The sequence below is a fragment of the Podarcis pityusensis genome, assembly GCF_964106645.2.
Source record: "Podarcis pityusensis genome assembly, chromosome: W".
Classification (NCBI taxonomy): domain Eukaryota; kingdom Metazoa; phylum Chordata; class Lepidosauria; order Squamata; family Lacertidae; genus Podarcis; species Podarcis pityusensis.
The window spans coordinates 19953635-19976356 of record NC_138045.1 but is presented as its reverse complement, the minus strand read 5'-3'; the positions used below and the strand labels follow the sequence as shown (position 1 = coordinate 19976356).

At 42.0% G+C, this 22722-nt stretch overlaps 2 protein-coding genes across 2 annotated transcripts in view; both read right to left on the bottom strand.

The window, feature by feature from the left end:
- The window catches only part of LOC308467781 (ubiquitin-conjugating enzyme E2 A-like), a 419335-nt gene that overhangs the window by 242405 nt on the left and 154208 nt on the right, over positions 1-22722 (bottom strand). The window lies entirely within an intron of this gene.
- LOC308467681 (patatin-like phospholipase domain-containing protein 7) overlaps positions 1-22722 on the bottom strand; it is a gene marked incomplete at its 3' end in the record, with an annotated part of 72656 nt that overhangs the window by 7741 nt on the left and 42193 nt on the right. Inside the window, exon 10 of the mRNA XM_080989400.1 lies at positions 13694-13824. Coding sequence (XP_080845526.1) covers positions 13694-13824 — 131 coding nt within the window. The remainder of the gene's footprint in view (positions 1-13693; positions 13825-22722) is intronic.

Sequence of the window (22722 nt, the reverse complement as noted above, 5' to 3'; positions counted from 1 at the left end):
TAATAATAATAATAATAATAAATTTTATTTATATCCCGCCCTCCCCAGCCAAAGCCGGGCTCAGGGCAGCTAACAACAATCAAATAATCAAACAATCAAATAATCCAACATTCTAAAACATTTCATTATAAAAATTAATTAAAATCAAATTAATGGCAACCGTTAAGCAAAGTTCTGTGCAGGTTGCCAGAGGAGGGAGTCAGGCTGGGCCCTGACCAAAGGCCTGGTGGAACAACTCTGTCTTGCAGGCCTTGCGGAAAGATGTCAGGTCCCGCAGGGCACTAGTCTCTTGTGACAGAGCATTCCACCAGATTGGAGCCGCAGCCGAGAAAGCCCTGGCTCTAGTTGAGGCCAGCTTAAACTCTCTGAGGCCTGGGACCTTCAGGATGTTTTTATTTGCAGACCGTAGGTTCCTCTGTGGGGCATACCAGGAGAGGCGGTCCCGTAGGTACGAGGGTCCTAGGCCGTATAGGGCTTTAAAGGTTTAAACCAGCACCTTAAACCTGATCCTGTACTCCACCGGGAGCCAGTGCAGCTGGTATAGTACCGGATGAATGCGATATCGCAGCGAAGACCCCATAAGGAGTCTCGCCGTGGCCTTCTGCACCCGCTGGAGTTTCTGGGTCAGTCTCAAGGGCAGCCCCACGTAGAGCGAGTTACAATAATCCAGTCTGGAGGTGACCGTCGCGTGGATCACAGTGGCTAGGTCAGGGCAAGAGAGATAAGGGGCCAACTGCTTAGCTTGGCGGAGATGAAAAAATGCGGCCTTTGTTATAGTTGTAATCTGCGCCTCCATAGAGAGGGAGGTATCGAAGATTACACCCAAACACTTAACGGATGGTGCTGGCACTAATTGCACCCCCGCAAGAGATGGGAGTTGCCCCCCCAATCCCATATCGTCCCGTCCCAGCCAGAGGACCTCTGTCTTTGAAGGATTTAACTTCAACCGGCTTCCACATAACCATCCAGCCACAGCTTCCAAACATCTGGTCAGTGTGTCTGGGGCCGAGTCAGGATGGCCATCCATCAACAGATAGAGTTGGGTGTCATCGGCATATTGATGGCAACCCAGCCCAAAACTCCGGACAAGCTGGGCGAGGGGGCGCATAAAGATGTTAAAAAGCATCGGGGAGAGAATCGCACCCTGAGGCACTCCACACACCAAGGAGTGGCGCAATGACAATTCCCTCCCAAGCGCCACCCTCTGTCCCCAACCAGAGAGAAACGAGCGCAGCCATTGAAGGACTGTGCCCTGGATCCCCAAGTCGGTGGTCCAGGAGTTCGTGATTGACCATGTCGAAGGCTGCTGACAGGTCTAGAAGAATCAGCAGCCCCGACCCGCCTCGATCCAGCTGCCTGCTGAGATCGTCTGTTAGGGCGACCAGAGCCGTCTCGGTCCCATGACCAGCGCGGAAGCCGGACTGGAATGGCTCGAGAGCCGATGTTTCATCCAGAAACCTACCAAGCTGTTCAGCAACCGCTCTCTCAATCACCTTACCCAGGAATGGAAGATTCGAAACCGGGCGGTAATTGGATAGATCTAAGGGATCTAATGATGTTTTCTTTAAGAGCGGGCGCACCACTGCCTCCTTCAATTCCCCTGGAAATATCCTGGTGCCAAGGGACAAATTGATGATATCCCCCAGGGGGGCCCGCACCTCGTCTGGACGCACTCTAATCAGCCAAGACGGGCACATGTCAAGAGGACAGGTGGTGGGCTTTCCAGCTCGGAGGAGTCTGTCCACATCGGCTGGGGATATCCGATCAAAGTGGTCCAATACTGGACCCGAGGACAGTCGAGGGGCCTCCACTTCCTTTATTGTATCCAAATTGGCAGGGAGGTCATGGCGGAGCAACAGGACCTTCTCCGCAAAAAAGCTCACAAATGCCTCACAGCTGTGTGTCAGATTGTTATTTAAATTTGGCTGTCCTTCAAGGGACGTTAAAGACCTGATTATACTAAATAATTGCGCCGGGCGAGAGCTAGCGGATGCAATGGAGGCCGAGAAGTAAGACTTCTTAGCAGCCTTCACCGCCATCTCGTAGGTTTTCATAAAAACCCTGTAAGATGTTCTTGAGGCTCCGTCATGGGCACCCCGCCATACTCGCTCTAGCCGTCTGAGGTCCCGCTTCATTTTCCGAAGCTCCTCGGTAAACCAGGGAGCCCGGTTTCTGCGGAGTCGCAGAGGGCGCTTAGGTGCAATCTCATCGATGGCTGCCAGGAGCTGGATATTCCAGCCCTCAACAAGCTCAGTCAATGAGTCGCCAGAGGGAGCAAGGTCCTGCAAGGCTTGGCGGAATCTATCAGGGTCCATCAGCCTCTGCGGGCAAGCCCAAATCGGCTCGCCACCTAAGCAGGGTGGAGGTGGAAAATCAATCCTGGCTTTCAGAGCGTAGTGATCAGACCATGGCCCCTTAATTGAAGGAGACATGATCACATCTATACCTACGCCAAAGATCAAATCCAGCGTGTGGCCTGCTTGATGTGTGGGGCCTGAAACAAACTGGGAGAGCCCTAGTGTCGCCATGGAAGACACCAGGTCCAGAGCCTGTGAGGAGGGAGTGGCATCAGCATGGATGCTGAAGTCCCCCAATACCAATAGGTTAGGGAACTCCAAGGCCCAGCCGGCCACCGCCTCCAGCAGGCCTGACAGGGTGGCTGCTGGTGCGCTAGGTGGCCGGTACACCAGCCAGACAGCCAAGCTCACCTCAGAGCCCCACACTAGGCCAACACATTCAATGCCGGGGATCGATGGCGATGGTAGAGCCCTGAAAGAACAATCTTCCCGGATTAATAATGCCACCCCTCCCCCCCGGCCCACAGTCCGCGACTGGTGGAGGACGGAGAAACCCGGGGGCGCCATTTCTCGTAAGGTAACTGTTGCCCCTTCGCGTACCCAGGTCTCCGTCACACAAGCCAGGTCGACCCCCTGCGAGGTAAAGAAATCTCACAGAGTGGCGGTTTTGTTGCCTATAGACCTGGCATTGCACAGCACCAGTGACGGAGGTGAGTAATCCTTGCTCACCCTACCCTCGTCCCTCGGGATGGGGCGCAGATTGGAAGGGGTACGAGCATATCCGTATCTCGATCCCCTTCGCCTATAACATCTGCCCCCACCACCATACCTCCCTCGCCCCTCCACGGTAGCAATCCCAAGCCTCATACAAGCCTCCATTTACTAAATAGAAAAACAAAACAAACCAAAAACAATTATACCTAAACAAAACCAATCCCCACCCCAAACCACAATAAAACAGAACAAAATAAAAATACATAGATAAAAACCACTGTTCACGGTGGTACAACAAAGTAAAAAGTAAAAACACCTTTAAAACACTTTAAAATATATAAAAACATTTTTAACATTTGCTGCAGGAGCACCAGTGTCCTTAAAGCTGTAGCGGAGGTGAGTCTGGGCCCCACCCCCTAGGCCAGGTGGAATTAGCCTGAGGAGGGAGCGGCCTTCCCCCGACACTCATGGTGCAGCAGCAGCAGCGGTGACCCAGTGCCTCAATGAGGCCTCTTAAAGCTGTGGCGAAGGTGAGTCTGGGCCCCGCCCCCTAGGCCTGGTGGAGTTAGCCTGAAGAGGGAGCGGCCTTTCCCAACACTCACGGTGCGGCAGCAGCGATGTCCCAGTGCCTCAATGAGGCCTCTTAAAGCTGTGGCGAAGGTGAGTCTGGGCCCCGCACCCTAGGCCTGGTGGAGTTAGCCTGAGGAGGGAGCGGCTTTCCCCCACACTCACGGTGCAGCAGCAGCAGCGGTGTCCCAGTGCCTCAATGAGGCCTCTTAAAGCTGTGGCGAAGGTGAGTCTGGGCCCCGCCCCCTAGGCCTGGTGGAGTTAGCCTGAAGAGGGAGCAGCCTTCCCCAACACTCATGGTGCGGCAGCAGCAATGTCCTAGTGCCTCAATGAGGCCTCTTAAAGCTGTGGCGAAGGTGAGTCTGGGCCCCGCCCCCTAGGCCTGGTGGAGTTAGCCTGAGGAGGGAGCGGCCTTCCCCAACACTCACGGTGCGGCGGCAGCGATCATTGTAGATAAAATCATTGTAGAAGGCAATGAAATAGATAATCCGAAAGGAATCAGAAAAGGGTTTGTGGATTTTTACAGACATTTATATAAAAGAACTGAGAACAATATTATTAAAAAAATAGAGGAATTTTTGAGGGAATAGGCAGTGCAGAAAATCCCGACTGATAAAAAAGACAGACTGAATGACCCAATTGAGGTAGAGGAAATTAAAGATGCTATAAAGGAACTGAAAAGTGGGAAGACACCGGGACCGGATGGATTCACTGCAAGATATTATAAAGAAATGAAACACATCCTACTCGTGCCGTTGAAAGAAGTTATGAATAATATTTTAAAGAAGGGAGAATTACCGGAAACATGGAAAGAAGCATATATTACATTTATTCCGAAGCAGGATTCAGACCTAACGCAAGTAAAAAATTACAGGCCGATCTCGCTGTTAAACAATGATTATAAACTATTTGCAAGCATATTAGCGAGCAGGATGAAAAAAATATTGAAAGAAATTATACGTAAAGACCAAGCAGGCTTTCTACCTGGCAGACAGATGAAAGATAATATAAGAAATATGTAGAGTTTGGTTATTATAGGGTTAACTTATAGAGCTTGGTGCTTCGTGTCTGAGGGAGGGTTTCTAAGGGAAGACAGCCAGTTTGTCACGTCACTGTTTTTCTTTGATCTGTATAAAGTCTACTTTCGTTTTCAGTCAGAGTCGAGTCAGAGTGTGTTTGAGCTTTGAGAAAAGATGTGTGCTAGCTCTGACGGTATAATTTACAGTTTGTAGATAATAAAGCCTCTAGATAAGAAGAATCTGTCTCTGGACTGTTTCACTCTCTATTCTCCCGCGACAACAACACCGCTGCATTTCTGCTACTACTTCTGCCTCAGCTGAAGTTTTACCCAGAAGATTGCCGCCACCCCACTATTCCCCGACCTGGTTTGGAGGCGGGCGATGGGGAGAAGCAAGCTTGCTTCTCCCCATCGCCAGCCCCACAAGCTCGGGGGACAGCGGGGAGGCGGAGCGCCGCCACCCCGCTATTCCCCGACCTGGTTTGGAGGCTGGCGGGGGGGGGAAGCAAGCTTGCTTCTCCCCATCACCAGCCCCACAAGCTCGGGGGACAGTGGGGCAAGCCACTGCCCTACGGAGGCTAGAGAGGCTGTCCCTGAAGGCAGAAGAGGGAGACGGAGCGCTCCATCTCCCTCTTCTAGCTTAGGGGTGCCTGCGCAAACCGGGGGGGGGGGGAATAAAATCTTTTTCCTTGATTTCCCCCCCAAAAAACTAGGTGCGTCCTATGGGCCGGTGCGTCCTATAGGGCGAAAAATACAGTATAATGAATTGAAAAAAATGTTAAAATATACATTTATAAAGAAACCAGAAGCATTTCTCTTGGGTATTGTTGGAAACGATATAAATAAAAAGGAATGTAAGCTTTTTCTATATGCAGTAACAGCAGCAAGAATACTATTGGCCCAAAAATGGAAGCAAGAAGAATTACAAACGATGCAAGAATGGAGAATGAAATTAATGGACTATGCGGAACTTGATAAACTAACGGGAAGGATCCGAAACCGGTGGGACCAGAAGTTTACCAAGGACTGGAGTAAATTTACGGATTATTTGAAAGGTATTTGCGATGACCAGATGACGTTTGTAGGTTTGCAAGAAGCTCTGTGAGGAATAATATTAGAAATATTGCAAAAATGAAGAAGGAGATGGGATATGTTAAGAAAGTAAAGGCAATATTAAGTTAGGAAATGCGTAAGAAGTGAATAAGACGGAGGATTATCAGAGGTGCTGATGGAAGTCCAATAAGAGTGTATTTGTGATAAATTGTGTGGTATGTTTTATAATTTTGTATTTTAAAAACAATAAAAATATATATTAAAAAAAGAAAAAGAAAGGGGGAATTCAGGGGAAAAGAAACCCCTCGTGGAGTGAGTAAACCCAAAGCAAAATAAAGAGTAAAAATAGGGGGGGCGGGGACAACGCTACCACAAAAGCAAAGCGAAGACAGAAGAACAGAAGAAATATATAGAGAGTGTAAAGAAATCACTCATATTGCAATTAAACTATTTGAAAAGCATACTATCTGAAATGGACTTACTAGAAAAGAGCAGAGAGGTGGAGGCAGCCTGTGATTGGGGCTGGGTAGAGTGAAGCAGCCGCTTTGAAAACAAAGGTCCTTGAAGGAAAGACAAAGACAAAGACAAAGGAATAGGGAACACTGTGGGGAAAAGGAAGGGAACTTAATAAATAAGATGGCGACAAGGGTCTGAAGACGTTGAGTACTCACTGAGAAGAAGGAAGTGACAAAGACAAAGAGTGAAAGTGATGTTTATTATTTTTTTTTAAAATGATATTTATTAAAAGTTTAAAAATTTCAGAAAAAGAAAAAAGACAACAATAAAAAAGAAAAAAGAAAAAAAACATAGAAAAGCAATACAACAATACAGCAAAAAGAAACAAAGAAAAAACTAAAACACACATCCAATATTCCATATCTTTACCTTTCCTTTACTTATTTCAACGACCTCCTCACCCCTTCCTTTTTTTGTATTCTAGTTCAATTCACTATTTCAGCAAATTCTTCCCATCTTTTTCAATTTTTATTCTATAATTTATCTTAACCGTCTAACCTTAAATTTTTTCATTTAAACCCGTTATCAATCAGCTTTTACTTAATTCTTTGTTGCATTTCTACTAAAACCATATAGCTTCATTCCAGCATCCTTCTAACACTCATTAATTTTACAATGTTTCTGTAAGTATACTTTAAATTTTTTCCAATCTTCTTCCACCGACTCTTCTCCCTGGTCTCGGATTCTGCCAGTCATTTCCGCCAGTTCCATGTAGTCCATCAGCTTCATCTGCCATTCTTCCCTGGTGGGTAGATCTTGTGTCTTCCAATACTTTGCAATAAGTATTCTTGCTGCTGTTGTAGCGTACATAAAGAAAGTTCTATCCTTCTTTGGCACCAATTGGCCGACCATGCCCAGGAGAAAGGCCTCTGGTTTCTTCAGGAAGGTATATTTAAATACCTTTTTCATTTCATTATAGATCATCTCCCAGAATGCCTTAATCTTTGGGCATGTCCACCAAAGGTGAAAGAATGTACCTTCAGTTTCATTACATTTCCAACATTTGTCATCGGGCAAATGAGAGTGAAAGTGATGTTTAAAGGAGGACAGACACTGGCGGACTGAGTAAATAAGAACACAGCGACACCCACTAGACAAAGTAGGAAAAGCAACAGTAAAGGAAAATTCAAGCGACAGAAGGACATCTGGTGGTTGAAAAAGAGAACGCAAAATGTCTCAGACAATTGGAACTGGAAGTCAACAGCAACAATTAAGAAGAAATTCAGGCTTAGAACAGGAAATGGATTTGTGAGAGCTTATCATAAGTTTCAAGGGGGACATTGGAGGAATGAGAAAAGATCTGGAGGAAAAAATCAATACAATTGATGGGAAATTAGAAAAATTAGAAAACACAATGGGAAAAAATGAAAAAGAAAATGAAGAAATAAAGAAATAAAGAAAAAATTAATAGAAGTCTTAGAAGGAATGAAGGAGACAGATAAGAAAGTACAAGAAATAAAGAATAAAAATCAACAAATGGAAGAGGTGGTGAAGAAAATTAGCAAAGAACAAAGGGAACAAAGAAAAGAAATGGACAGATCGAAAAAGTAGATGGAGCAACAAAAAGCAATCCAGGAAGCTACTGGGGACGCACTAGCAATGATACAGATGCAGATTAAAGAGAAGACCTTGAGATTCAGAAATATTCCAGAAGAGAAGAAGGAGGATATCTGGAAGAAGATGATCGAAATTTTAGCAACATGGCTACATTTACAGGAAAAAGACATAATAGAACAGACGGAGAAAATCTTCAGAGTGAACTAAAGAAAGGCAAAAATGAACAAATGGCCGGCGGATTGCATCATTGTATTTACATTGAACTGGATGAAAGATAAGATCCTCCAAACAAAGAGTAAGAACAAGTTAACCATAGATGGAAAAGATCATGTTTGAGGACTGGGAAAGGTTGTGGAGTAATGGATTGAAATTTACTGCATGTAACGCTCTGAAAGAAAATGTAATGAAAATGATTTATAGATGGTATATGACCCCAGTCAAACTTGCAAAAATTTACCACCTGTCTGATAATAAGTGTTGGAAATGTAAAGAGTGTGAGGGAACGTTCTTCCACCTCTGGTGGACTTGCCCTAAAGTGAAGGCGTTCTGGGAAATGATTTATAATGAATTGAAAAAGGTATTTAAATATACCTTCACTAAGAAACCAGAGGCTTTCCTTTTAGGTATTGTCGGCCAAGGGGTGGTAAAGAAGGACCAGACATTTTTTATGTATGCAACAACAGCAGCAAGGATACTTCTCGCAAAATACTGGAAAACTCAAGATCTACCCACACTGGAAGAATGGCAGATGCAACTGATAGACTACATGGAACTGGCCGAAATGACCGGCAGAATTCGTGACCTGGGAGAAGAGAGGATTGAGGAGGATTGGAAGAAATTTAAGAATTATTTACAAAAACATTGTAATTTGAGCGAATGCTAAATAAGATGCTAGACCAAAATAACTGAGCACCACTAAACTTAGAAGTTTTTTTTTTTTAAGAAAATAAGTAAGACTGTGAAAATTTAACTCCTTTCGAGAACTATAAGATTATGAAACATAGAAGGGATATAAGAATCTAAATAAGATGATAAATTGCTGACAAAATGTTATAACGATGAAAGTGGGAGCGGGAGATGTGAGGAAGTCCAAAGAAAATGTGAAACTATGTTAAGACAAATGTTATATTGTTTATTATGTTTATTTCTATTGTAAAACCCAATAAATTGCTTTAAAAAAAATAAAAAATAACCATAGATGGAAAAGAAATAATAATTCTGAAAGAAATCCCACCAAGGTTAATAAAAAAGAGACAGCAATTCCAATTTCTAACAAAAGCATTAAAGGCCAAATCAATATCCTTCAGATGGGAATACCCAGTGGGGATTTCCTTCAATTTCAAAGGAAAAAGAAGACGATTTGAGACATCTGAGGAAGCAGATATGTTTTGGAGGAAGTACCGAGGAGAATTAGGAGGAAGGAAAAGTGAAGTAAGAAATGAGGAAGGAAAAAAGGGAGAGCTATCGGACAAGGCAGAAGAAGAAAGAGCCCAGCAAAGGGTGGAAGGATAAAGAACTACGCCAGTGGTAATAATCAGACCAACAACTACTATAAAACTCTTCTCTTTTACCACTGCAGATAACTTAAACTCTTTCTACTAACTTTACAATTTTTAATTAATAAAGCATGAAATTTAAATTGTTATCTTGGAACGTGAATGGTTTAAACGATAGGAGTAAAAGGCAGAAAATAGGGCGCATCTTAGAGAGGCAGAAATGGGATCTTGCTTGTTTACAAGAAACCCATGTTAATATTAAGCATAAAAGATTATTGGTAAATCCAAAGTTAGGGGAAGAATTCATCACATCTGATGTAAGAAAAAAGAGGGGGGTTGTAATGTATGTTAAAAGCAAATACAAACCAGAATTGCTATATGAAGTTAAAGAGGGGAGGATTGTAATAGTCAAAATATTGCTAGAGGGGGAACCAGTTGTAGTAGCTGGAATCTATGGATCAAACAAAAGAAAATCAGAATTCTATGTAAAAGTAAGATCATTATTAATGGAGTATATAGATATAATTGTTGTGTTAGGGGATTTAAATGGAATAATGGAACCAGAACTGGACAAATCCCAGAAGAAGAGAGGGGGAAATGAAGGTAAGCTGCCAAAAAGTTTTGTGGAAATGGTGAGGATTTTTGATTTGGTTGATATATGGAGATATAAATATCTTGTTGAAAAGGAGTTCACTTATTTTTCAAAACCAAATAATTTGTATAGCCGAATCGACAGTATATGGCTCACTAAGGAGATGGCAATCAAAGCAGAGAAAGCTGAAATATTACCAAAAACACTTACAGATCATAATCCAGTAACATTCATTCTTAAAGGAAAAGAGGAGAAAGGGGGGGGGGGTGGAGAATGAATGTTTTCTTATTAAAAAACCAAAGAGTAATACAAGGAACCAGAAAGTTGATGAAGGAATATTTTGAAAAAAATTGGAGGAAAGGGACAGATGTAAAAACAGTGTGGGATGCTGGGAAGGCAGTTGTTAGGGGATATTTCATACAACAAAACTCAATAGCATATAAGAATAAAGAAAAAAAGAAAAGGGAGCTTTTAGAAGAAATTAAAAGGAAGGAAAAATTGGCCTATGCAAGCAAAAATAAAGAGAGAGTAAATCAAGAAATTAAATTACTGAGAGTAGAATATAATAAAATTATAGAACAGGAGGTAGAACAACAAATTAAATTCTGGAAATATAAAAATTTTGAATGGGCAAATAAACCAGGCAAGGTCCTTGCCTGGCAAGTAAGGAAACAAAGAAATCAAAATCATATTGAAAAATCAGAACTCCTATTAGAATAAATAAGTTCTGTTATAAACACTGAAATACTAAATAAGATGGATAACAATGTGTAACAGAAAAAGAAGTAGAAAAGTTGGTTTAAAAGTGTGTGAAAGAAAGTAAGAGAAGTGGAAAGATATTGCAACTGAGTAGATTGGAAGTCTAACACAAGGGTGGGGTGAGGGGTAAGGGATGGTGGTGGGAAAAGGAAGTATCTGTGGGATTGAGTGTGGGTATGTATGGCTATTTTTAAGGATTGTATGAAATGTATGTTTGTTTGTATATTCGTAGTATGTATGTATTAATGTTGAATTATTTTAATAATAATAAAAAACTACACAGGCTGCTATCCAAAGTAGATTCCGCCTTCTCCCCTTTCCTCCCTCCATCCCTCCAGAAAAGAAAGCTTCGCAGGGTGATATCGGATGTAGATCCCACCTTCTGCCCTGTCCTCACTCCACCCCGCCCCAAAGAAACCTACGCAGCAAGAATACTCATCGCAAAGTACTGGAAGACACAAGAACTTCCCACGCTGGAGGAATGGCAGATGAAACTGATGGACTATATGGAACTGGCGGAAATGACTGGCAGAATCCGTGACCAGGGAGAAGAGTCGGTGGAGGAAGATTGGAAGAAATTCAAAGATTATCTACAGAAACACTGCAAAATTAAAGAATGTTAGAGTGATGTTGGATTGAAAATAAGTGGTTTCCAGCTGTACAGGATAAAGTTATAGATAGACTAAGATTAAAGATTAGGATTAAAGAAGTTTAAGGAAATGGAAATTTGGTACTTAAGAGGTAAAATTTTAATGATATATTACATTAAGATTAAAGATTGGGATTAAAAAAGTGGAAAAAGAAATTGCTGGACAAACAATTTGGACTGGAATACAAAAGAGGGAGGTATGAGGAAGTCCAGAAAATAAGTAAATTTAAAAAAACGGAAATGAAAAGGTGATATTGTTTTTAATTGTTCTGTTTCTTTTTTTCTGTTTTCTGTTCTCTGTGTTTTTCTTCTTTTTTTGGATTATGTACTGTGTATTTGTGTATTTCTTTTTTATGTTTTTCTGTTTAATTTTTTTACTGAAATCTTAATAAAAATCATTTTTAAAAAAACAAGAAAAAAACAACAAAGAAACCTACGCAGGCTGCTATCCAATGTATATCCCACCTTCTCCCCTTTCCCCACTCCACCCCTCCCTAAAAGAAAGCCGTGCAGGCTGCTATCCGATGTAGATCCCGCCATCTCCCCTTTCCTCTCTCCACTCCCCGAAAGAAAGCTACACAGGCTGCTATCCGATGCAGATCCCGCCTCCTCCCCTTTCCTCCCTCCATCCCTCCAGAAAAGAAAGCTTCGCAGGGTGATATCGGATGTAGATCCCACCTTCTGCCCTGTCCTCACTCCACCCCGCCCCAAAGAAACCTACGCAGGCTGCTATCCAATGTATATCCCACCTTCTCCCCTTTCCCCACTCCACCCCTCCCTAAAAGAAAGCCGCGCAGGCTGCTATCCGATGTAGATCCAGCCATCTCCCCTTTCCTCTCTCCACTCCCTGAAAGAAAGCTACACAGGCTGCTATCCGATGCAGATCCCGCCTTCTCCTCTGTCCTCCCTCCATCCCACCTGAAATATACTCTGAGTTGAGAGTGGATTTCATGCTCTTTATTCAGCTCATAGAGGTGAGGAGGAGTGGATGTCCCCTCAAAGTATCTGCTTTATATACATTATTTACACAATAGGCTGCACGTGATTGGCTAATTCCGGAATTCTCCTGTAGGCCAATCAGGTTGTGGATTCACTTCCACCTGGAGCTGGATTGGGTGGCTCCTGCAGACCAATCATACGGCTGCATTGTTCTAGGACGAATCAGACTGCTGCATTTTGGATCCTATTGTTCTAGGACCAATCAGACTGCTGCATTTTGGATCCTATTGTTCTAGGACCAATCAGACTGCTGCATTTTGGATCCTATTCACTCAGTACATAACACCACCCCCAAAGAAAGACAAGCAGTCTGCTATCCGATCTAGATAAGGCCATCTATCCTTACCTCCCGCCACCCTACCCCCAAAGAAAGCTACGCAGGCTGTTATCTGATGTAGATCCCACCTTCTCCCTTTTCCTCCCTCCACCCCACCCTAAAAGAAAGCCGTGCAGGCAGCTATCCGATGTAGATCCCAACTTCTTCCCTTTCCACTCTTCAACCCCCAAAGATAGCTATGCCGGCTGCTATCCGATGTAGATTCCACCCTCTCCACTTTCCTCCCTCCACCCCTCCCTAAAAGAAAGCCACGCAGACAAATGGTTAGCCACACCTGGACTCAAGGACAACCCTGACTATAGTTAGGTTCAAAGTTTGTTCCTGGAAAGAGGAATTGAGATGGATGCTCAGAAGAGCACATGGGCATTTTCATGTCTCATCTCCCTGCCCCCAAGAGGAAAAGGGGATAGAACTTCCCAAGGAACTTACCGTACTTTCCCATGTATAAGACGATGGTTTTTTACTTCAAAATAATCTTCAAAATCAGGGCTCGTCTTATACATGGATAGTGCAGATGGGTGAATGGTTGCAGCCGCAAGTAGTAGGTTGTCAGCGGCGATTGTGTGGATGATTTGTGGCTGCAGCAAGGGCTGCTTTGGATAGGCTGCTGCTTTGTCAATTAGGTTGGTGATTGGTGCCTGCAGCAAGGGCTGCTGTGTATTGGCTTCCACTGTGGCAATTGTGCGTGCGTTTGCCGGCTGTTGGTGGCGATCGGGCAGACCCTTAGCATGCAGCTCTGTACAACCCTCCCCCCAAAAAGTTGAACAACTCTGGGCCATCTCCCCCCATTTTCTTAAACTGGAATCCCCCAAAATAGGGGGCGTCTTATACGTGGGGGCGTCTTATACACGGAAAAATACGGGTACATCTTTGGGTCATTGCCTCCAATCCAGACACCTATGGCGGACACCTTGCCTCACCCTCAGGCCATTTACACACCCATTGTTTTAAAGCAGGTGTGGAAAACCTGTGGCCCTTCAAATGTTAGTAAAGTACAATTCCCTTCATCCCTGGCTATTGGCTATGTTTGCTGGGGTTGATGAGAGCAGCAATTAAGCAACAATGATGGGAGGGCCAAAGATTCCCCATACCTGCCTTAAAGCTAAGAGGACTCCCTCCCGTAACAGCACCAGCCTCACCTGCACAACTCTCTAGCAAGGGTCTCAGGATATTTCTGGAAGACGTCCTGGAATGCATTGGCTGGGAGGCACAAGATCGTTGAAGGCATTGCCGTCCGAGCAGAAACTGTTTTATACGGGGCAGGATGACCCTAACAAGGAAGACATTTCATGTCAAAGTTTATGCCTTGCCCTTCCAGGACTTTGAGAGAACTCTAATTAAAATGCAGTATTCCCTTACCAAGTATTCCACTTAACACTTTGCTAAATCTGGGAAACAGGTTCAGTACCATTTAAATCGAACGTTAACAAAAAATATTTATGCAATAATTTTGTATTTTTATTTATTGACAAAATGTGCATGCTGCTTAATTGTAAATAAAACATTTACAAATAACATAAAATATACATTACAATTATTGACAAAAAGGAAATACAGTGAAACCTCTATTTGTGACCATAATCCGTTCCGGAGGTCTGTCCAGAGGTCGAAACGGGTTGCTGGGAGAGGCGCCGTTGTGAGCAGGTGGCGATTGCCTGTTTCTGCGCATGTGCAAACAGCAATCGCTGCTCCTGCGCAAACAGCAATCACTGCGCATGCGCATGCGCAAACGACAGCAAACCCACCGGTTACTTCGGTCGCAACTTGGAATGACCGTAAGAAGAGGCGGTGGTAAGTAGAGGTTCGACTGTAAGCTTAAAAACATCAGAGCATCAACATTAAAACCATTCCTTGAAATCATAAATAAAAGTAGAAAAAAAAATCTTCAGGCAGTCCTTGTAGGCTGAAATTAAATGCCCACACCTCAAAAGACTATTGTTTTATTTACTTTTATTATTTCAGTTACATCTCACCTTCGCCTTCAAGAAGCTCAAGCTAGCCTATGTGGCTTTTCCCATCCCCATTTTTTCCTCACAACCATGTGAGGTAGGTAGCTCAGGCTCAGAGACAATGACCAACCCCAAGGTCACCTAGTGAGCTTCATGACTGAGTGACATGTGTAAATCTTTGCCTCCTAGGTCCTAGTGGCAACACACTAACTGCTATACCACACTGCCTCTCTCACATCAGCATGAGGGGAAGTGGGCTTTTCCCACTGGTGACACCGGTGTTGTGGAATGTCCTCCCTGCTGAAATAGAAGAGCTCCCATCGATGGTGTCATTCTGCTGGCTCCTGAAGACACACCTGTTTAAGGCAACTGTTCTCCTGACCTAAACATCTTGATTTTATTGTTTTAACTATATGTTTTTCAACTGGTGTAATTGTTGTTATGGGATGCGGGTGGTGCTGTGGTCTAAACCACAGAGCCTAGGGCTTGCCAATCAGAAGGTCGGCGGTTCGACAGGGTGCACTCCCATTGCTCGGACCCTGCTCCTGCCAACCTAGCAGTTCAAAAGCACGTCAAAGTGCAAGTAGATAAATAGGTACCACTCCAGCGGGAAGGTAAACGGCGTTTCCGTGCGCTGCTCTGGCTTCGCCAGAAGCAGTTTAATCATGCTGGCCACATGACCCGGAAAAACTGTCTACGGACAAACGCAGTAAAGCGAGATGAGCGCCGCAACCCCAGAGTCGTCCGCAGCTGGACTTAACGGTCAGGGGTCCCTTTACCTTTAATTGTTGTTATCATAATTATCATTATTGAAATAACTGGGGAGGGGTCATAGCTCAGTGGTACAGGATCTGCTTTGCATGAAACTCTAGAGGGCTGCCACCAGTCCATGTGGAGTCTATGTATCGAGGAATGGATTTTGTGGTTTGTTTTTTAAAAAAATAATTTTTATTTAAGTTTTAAACAACGTAGAAAGAAAAAGAAAAACATACACAATACATGTCTCAAAAAAGACAAGAAAAAAAAATAATTACAAAAACACACACACAAAAAGATAAAAAAACACAATTCAACAGTAAAAAACAAAAAACATAACAATTAAAAACAATATCTCTTTTCCATTTCCGTTTTTTTAGTTTACTTATTTTCTGGACTTCCTCATACCTCCCTCTTTTGTATTCCAATCCAAATTGTTTGTCCAGCAATTTCTTTTCCACTTTTTTAATCCCAGTCTTTAATTTAATATAATATTGAAATATATAACTTCAACTTCTTTAAATCTAATCTTTAGTCTTAATATAATGTAACATTGAAATTTTTCCTCTTAATTATCAAATTTCCATTTCGTTAAACATCTTTGATCTTAATCTTTAGTCTTAATCTATCATTAACCTTAACCTGTACAGCTGGAAACCGCTTATTTTCAATCCAACATCACTCTAACATTCTTTAATTTTGCAATGTTTCTGAAGATAGTCTTTAAATTTCTTCCAATCTTCCTCCACCGACTCTTCTCCCTGGTCACGGATTCTACCAGTCATTTCCGCCAGTTCCATATAGTCCATAAGTTTCATCTGCCATTCCTCCAGCATGGGAAGTTCTTGTGTCTTCCAATACTTTGCGATGAGTATTCTTGCTGCTGTTGTTGCATACATAAAGAAAGTTCTATCCTTTTTTAACACCATTTGGCCGACTATGCCCAGGAGAAAGGCCTCTGGTTTCTTAGGGAAGGTATACTTGAATACCTTTTTTAATTCATTATATATCATTTCCCAGAAAGCCTTAATCTTTGGGCACGTCCACCAAAGGTGAAAAAATGTACCTTCAGTTTCTTTAGATTTCCAACATTTGTTATCGGGCAAGTGATATATTTTAGCAAGCTTGACTGGGGTTATGTACCACCTGTATATCATTTTCATAATATTCTTTCTTAAGGCATTACATGCCGTAAATTTCATACCTGTGGTCCACAACTGTTCCCAGTCAGCAAACATAATGTTATGTCCAATGTCCTGTGCCCATTTAATCATAGCCGATTTTACCGTTTCATCCTGAGTATTCCATTTCAGCAGCAAGTTATACATTCTTGACAAATTCTTAGTTTTGGGTTCTAACAGTTCAGTTTCTAATTTTGATCTTTCCACCTGGAAGCCAATTTTCCTGTCCAATTTAAATGCCTCCATTATCTGATAATAATGAAGCCAGTCTCGCACTTTGTTTTTTAGTTTCTCAAAACTCTGCAATTTCAGTCTATCTCCGTCTTGTTCCAAAATTTCCCAATATTTCGGCCATTTGACCTCCATATTGACCTTTTTCAAGGCTTTCGCTTCCATTGGTGACAGCCACCTTGGGGTTTTGTTTTCTAGCAAATCCTTATATCTTATCCAAACATTAAATAGCGCTTTCCTGACAATGTGGTTTCTAAATGCTTTATGTGCCTTGACCTTATCGTACCACAAATATGCATGCCATCCAAATACATTATTAAATCCTTCCAAGTCCAAAATGTCAGTGTTTTCAAGAAGTAGCCATTCTTTCAACCAGCAAAAAGCTGCTGATTCATAGTAAAGTTTAAGGTCTGGCAGGGCAAATCCACCTCTTTCCTTTGCATCCGTTAGTATTTTAAATTTTATTCTGGGCTTCTTGCCCTGCCAGACAAATTTAGAAATATCTTTCTGCCACCTCTTGAAACAATCCATTTTGTCCACAATCTGCAAAGTTTGGAACAAAAACAACATTCTAGGCAATACATTCATTTTTATCGCAGCAATACGGCCTAGCAGTGAAAGCTTCAAATTTGACCAAATTTCTAAATCTTTTTTCACTTCGGACCAACATTTTTCATAGTTATCTTCAAATAGATTCCCATTTTTTGCTGTCATGTTAATCCCCAGGTATTTAACTTTCTTAACCACTGTTAAACCTGTCTCATTCTGAAACCTCTCTATTTCAAACGGTGTTAGATTTTTCTCTAAAACCTTGGTTTTTTACTTGTTCAATTTAAATCCTGCCACTTGACCAAATTCCTGAATCAGTTCTAAAACCCTTTTAGTACTAGATTCTGGCTCCTGTAACGTCAATACTAAGTCATCTGCAAACGCTCTCAATTTGTACTGTTTCATTCCGACCTGTATACCTTTAACCGACTGGTCCCTTCTAATCATATTCAGCAAAACCTCCAGAACCGAAATAAAAAGAAGTGGGGAAATAGGGCAACCTTGTCGTGTCCCTTTTTCAATTTTTAGTTCTTCCGTCACAACATTATTTACAATTAATTTAGCTTTTTGTTCTGAATAAATTGCACCTATACCATTCTCAAAACCTTGGCCTACTCCCATACCCTGGAGATTCTTCTTCATAAAATTCCAAGAAATATTGTCAAAGGCTTTCTCCGCATCTACAAATATCAAAACTGCTTTGGTGTTTATATTCACTTCTAATTTTTCCAAAATATCAATTATATTCCTCAAATTGTCAGACAAATGTCTTCCTGGGAGAAAGCCCGCTTGGTCTTTGTGAATCTCTTCCATCAGCACTTTCTTGAATCTCTTAGCCAAAATATCTGCAAAAATTTTATAATCCACATTCAGTAACGATATAGGGCGGTAGTTCTTAAGCTGTGTCTTTTCAGCCTCTGTCTTTGGTACAAGTGTAATATATGCTTCTTTCCACGACTCTGGTGCTCTCTTCCCCTCCATTATTTCATTGCAGACCTCTTTCAAAGGTTGAATTAACCATTCTTTCAAAGATCTGTAGTATCTAGAAGTCAAACCGTCTGGTCCTGGAGATTTACCCAATTGCATGTTTTGAATGGCACCTTCTATTTCTTGTTCAGTTATTCTATGATTCAAAATTAATTTATTTTCTTGAGATATTTTTTGTAATCCATTTGTTTTCAAAAATTGGTCTAAGTCTGTTTCTTTCAATGGCCCTTGAGTATATAATCGTTTAAAATACCTCTGGAAACAACTTCTAATCTCTGCAGGGTTCTGTATGTTTCTTCCTTCCACCTCTAGGTTCGTAATCGTATTTAATTTTTGTCTCTTTTTCATTTGCCATGCTAACAATTTACCACATTTATTGGCCGACTCAAAAGTCTTTTGTCTCATTTGTTTAATTTTCCATTCTATTTCCTGATTCATCATTTTCATATATTGTACTTGATATAGTTTTAACTCTCGCAAAATCTCTTGAGATTTGGGATTTACTCTCAGTCTTTTTTCACATTCCTTTATTTTGTCCATTATCTTATCCTTCTTCTCATTTTGAGTTCTTTTCTTTATTGCATTCTGTTGTATTAAGAACCCTCTCATAACTGCTTTACTAGCGTCCCAGATTACTCTTTTCTCCACGTTGGTACTAAGGTTTATCTCAAAGTAATCTCTCAAAGTTTTTTGGGCCTTCTTAAGAAATTCCTCATCTCTAAATAAGGTGTCATTCATCTCCCATCTGAAGGAGCCAGTTGGTGTCAGTCTCATTTCCATCTTAACAGCATTATGGTCGGAGCAAATTTTCGGGCAGATTTCCACCTTTCTTGTCTTTGGTGCCATTCCTCTAGTAATCCAAATTTGGTCAATTCTTGTCCATGTCATTTTGGCTTCAGAAAAGAAAGTTCCCTCTTTAGCCATGGGATTTCTTATTCTCCAAATATCCACTAAATCCAAGTTGTCTGTCATGTCAAAAAAAGTTTTCGGTAGTCTACCATCCTTGGTGACTACCTGTCTTTGTGCCTTGTCCATATATGTGGATACCACTCCATTCATATCTCCCATCAAAATCATGTTGTAATCCATATGGTCCATCAGGGTCTCGTGCAACTTCTTAAAAAATTCAGATTTCCCATCATTTGGTGCATAAATTCCTACAATCAGAAATTTTTCTCCTTGTGTTTGAATTTCAATTGCCACAAATCTTCCTTGGTCATCTTTAAAAACAAATTTCGGTGATAAATTGTCTTTTGCATAAATCACAACCCCTCTTTTTTTTACTTTGTCCGACGAAATAAACTCCTGACCAAGTCTTTTATTTATCAACAATTTCCTGTGTAATCTTGTTATATGTGTTTCTTGTAAACAAATTAAATCCAATTGTTCCTTTTTTAATATATGAAATACTGACTTCCTTTTCTGAGGGGAATTCAAACCCTGGCAGTTCCATGTTAAAAGTTGCAGGGCCATGATGTTATTATTTTAACTCTCCTCCTACTGCACCTAGTGCCTGTTCCTCGTCCGTCGGTGGTATCACTGTTTTCGAGCGGTCTTTTGGTTCCGGAGATAGTTCTTTTTGTAGGTCTTCTCCGTGGTCTCTCCAAAATTTATCTTTATCGTCTTCCGATCTTATTTTCCTCTTCTTTCCTTTGTAACTGAAAGATAGGCCTTGGGGAAGTTCCCACCTAAAGTTAATACTGTTCCTTCTCAGCAGGGTGACCAAGTCCTTATAGTTTGATCTGAGATCCAGAAGGTATTTCGGAATGTCTTTAAATATTTCAACCCTTGTCCGCTGGATTTCCAGTGTCTTCTTGAAATGCAAACCCAAAATCTTATCCCTCTCTTCTCTTGTTCGAAAAGTAATCAAACAGTCTCTCACCTTCTTCTCTCCTCTTTTCCCAAGTCTAAAAGCATTTACTATTTTGAAGCTGTCTTTTACCAATTCTGGATCCCAAAAGTCCAAAAATTCCTGCATGAGAAATTCAGCTAGGTTGTCCTTTTCCACTTCAGGCACCGATCTGACTCGTAGATTCACTTGTTTTTCCTTCAATTCTATCATAGACAGGGTCAATTTATGATCTTCCAATTGTTTGTGCATTGATGGTATTGTCTCTTGAACCTCTTTAACCTCTGTAGCAGAAGTTGTAGCAATTTCTTTGGCCTCCTCGGCAATCTGACGTATTGAAGCCGATTCCTCTAATAATTTCTGAATAGTCTCTGTATTGGTGTTTACTTTCTGACCCAAATTGTTTAAGCTTACTGTATTCTGATTAATACTTGTTGTATTTTGATCAATCTTGTCACATGCCTCTGCTACTTGTTGACTTATTCTATTTAATGATTCATTAACTTTGGCCAAAACTTGAGTAAAGGCATCATCACTTGTCATACCTTTTGCTTTTGGTTGTGCCGATGAGGCTGTTGTTGGGGTTCCAGAGGCACCTGAAGCCGAAAATCTCCTTTGTAATCCTTCTTCTGTACGGAAAACCCTGCCCGACCTTGTAGCCTGTGACGCTTCTTTACCATCTGCCATTCCTTTAGATAAAGCTCAAGGTCAGACACGCAGTTAAATTCAAACAGTGGAAATTCCCAGCAAAGCTGTGTGAAAATTCCTCAAGCCAGCTACAGTTTCAATAATAACAGATTGTAACAATTCCAAGTTCCACTAGGGGGACACTGTAACAGTCATAAAAGTTCTTGGATACTTTACTTTCTTTTTTAAGTCCCCCCAGTTTATTCAGAAAAATAACAGTCAATCTAAAATAGTTACTTGAGACCTGGAGATATATGTCCACATAATATATCCAAATTCAAATTTCCTGCGCAGGACTAGCTGTCAAAATATATTTCCAGACAGTACCTCTCATCCGTTTTAGAGTTGCCCCTGGAAATCCGTTCCCAAGGGATTGAGCGGTGGTTTAGTCCCTTTTATTTCCACTTCTTTATACAGAAATCAAATCCACAATTCTCCCCCCTTTTCCCTTAGTTTAAGGGGGGGGGGAAGTCCAGGTTAGATGATTGGATTAAAGTCCGCTAAAACGTCTTTCCCTGCGCTTCCGCTTTCAAGTTCAAAGCTTTATTTTATCTACAATTGAAAGAGGTAGACTTCCTTTTTATACCTCTTTCCGTTTTCGGTCAAATTCAAGATTTATGCAGTCCCAATTACGTTGTATCCTACTCACGGATCGTTGATTTTCAAGTCCGAATTTCAAGGAAAAAAGGCAGCGCTCTCTGTTTAACAGCTTGCGGCTTCACTCCACGAAAGAAGCAGACAGCCCACAGCACAGCGCTCTCCCCCGCTCCGATTCCGAGCCCGTTGCCGGGCTTTTTACCGGGTTGGGGGGGGCGCCAAATGTGCCCGCTGGGTCCCAGGTACACAGGCTTCCCCCGCCTGTGATTCTCAAGGGTCCCCCGCTACGCCGAAGTGGGATCCGACCCTATTTTCCGTGGCGCGATTTCCTCCGATCGAGGAAATCCGCCATTAACCGCTGGCGCCACCTCCGGAAGTCTCGAGGAATGGATTTTGAGAGCTGGTGTTGTGCAGTGGTCAGAGCATCAGAATAGGACCTGGGAGATACAGGGCTGTTGTGGGGATTAAATGAGGAGGGAGAGAACCATGTATATGTTGGAAATCCGTTCTTCTGCCGAGCCTTTGAAATTGCCTCCGACGAATAATTAATGACCTCAAGCCTTTGATAAGGCTCCAAGGCACATTCTTCAATCAGCAGAGTTCCCAGCACAGGGAAGGATGAGACAGTATGAGCTACATTGTAAAGAGTTTTATTTTCTAGCTACGCAGAACAGAAAAGACATCCTCTCTCTATGAAAGCAGAGAGCAACAGAAACAAAGGAACAAAGGAAACAGGAAACCACTAACGTCACATCCCATCTCCCCTACCGTGAGACTTCCAAGAGTCTGGACTGTCTCTGGAATGTAAACAGAGTCCCGTGACTCCCAGCAGCTGCACAGTGAGAAACAGAAACTAACAGTATACCACCTTGAGATTCTTGGAGGGAAAAGGTGGGATATAAATGTCATAAACAAACAAACTTTTTAAATAGTTTGTTTTCTTGTGTATGTTAAATTAAGGAAGTTTTAGTGCCCCCAATGGAATTGTTATCATGTATTTTAATTGATACTATAGTTGTAAAAAAACAACAGCAAACAAACCTGCGTAGAAGCCATTTTGGTATATAAACAGTATATAAATTAATAAGGAACAAAATAACAATACAAATAATAGCAACATCCCTTCCCCAACCCAAAAACTGTAATCCAGCTGGCACTACTTGAAAGTAACTTCCTTTGTACTTACAGTGGTAGCTCGGGTTAAGTACTTAATTCGTTCCGGAGATCCGTTCTTAACCTGAAATTGTTCTTAACCTGAAGCACCACTTTAGCTAATGGGGCCTCCTGCTGCTGCCGCGCCACTGGAGCACGATTTCTGTTCTCATCCTGAAGCAAAGTTCTTAACCCGAGGTAATATTTCTGGGTTAGCGGAGTCTGTAACC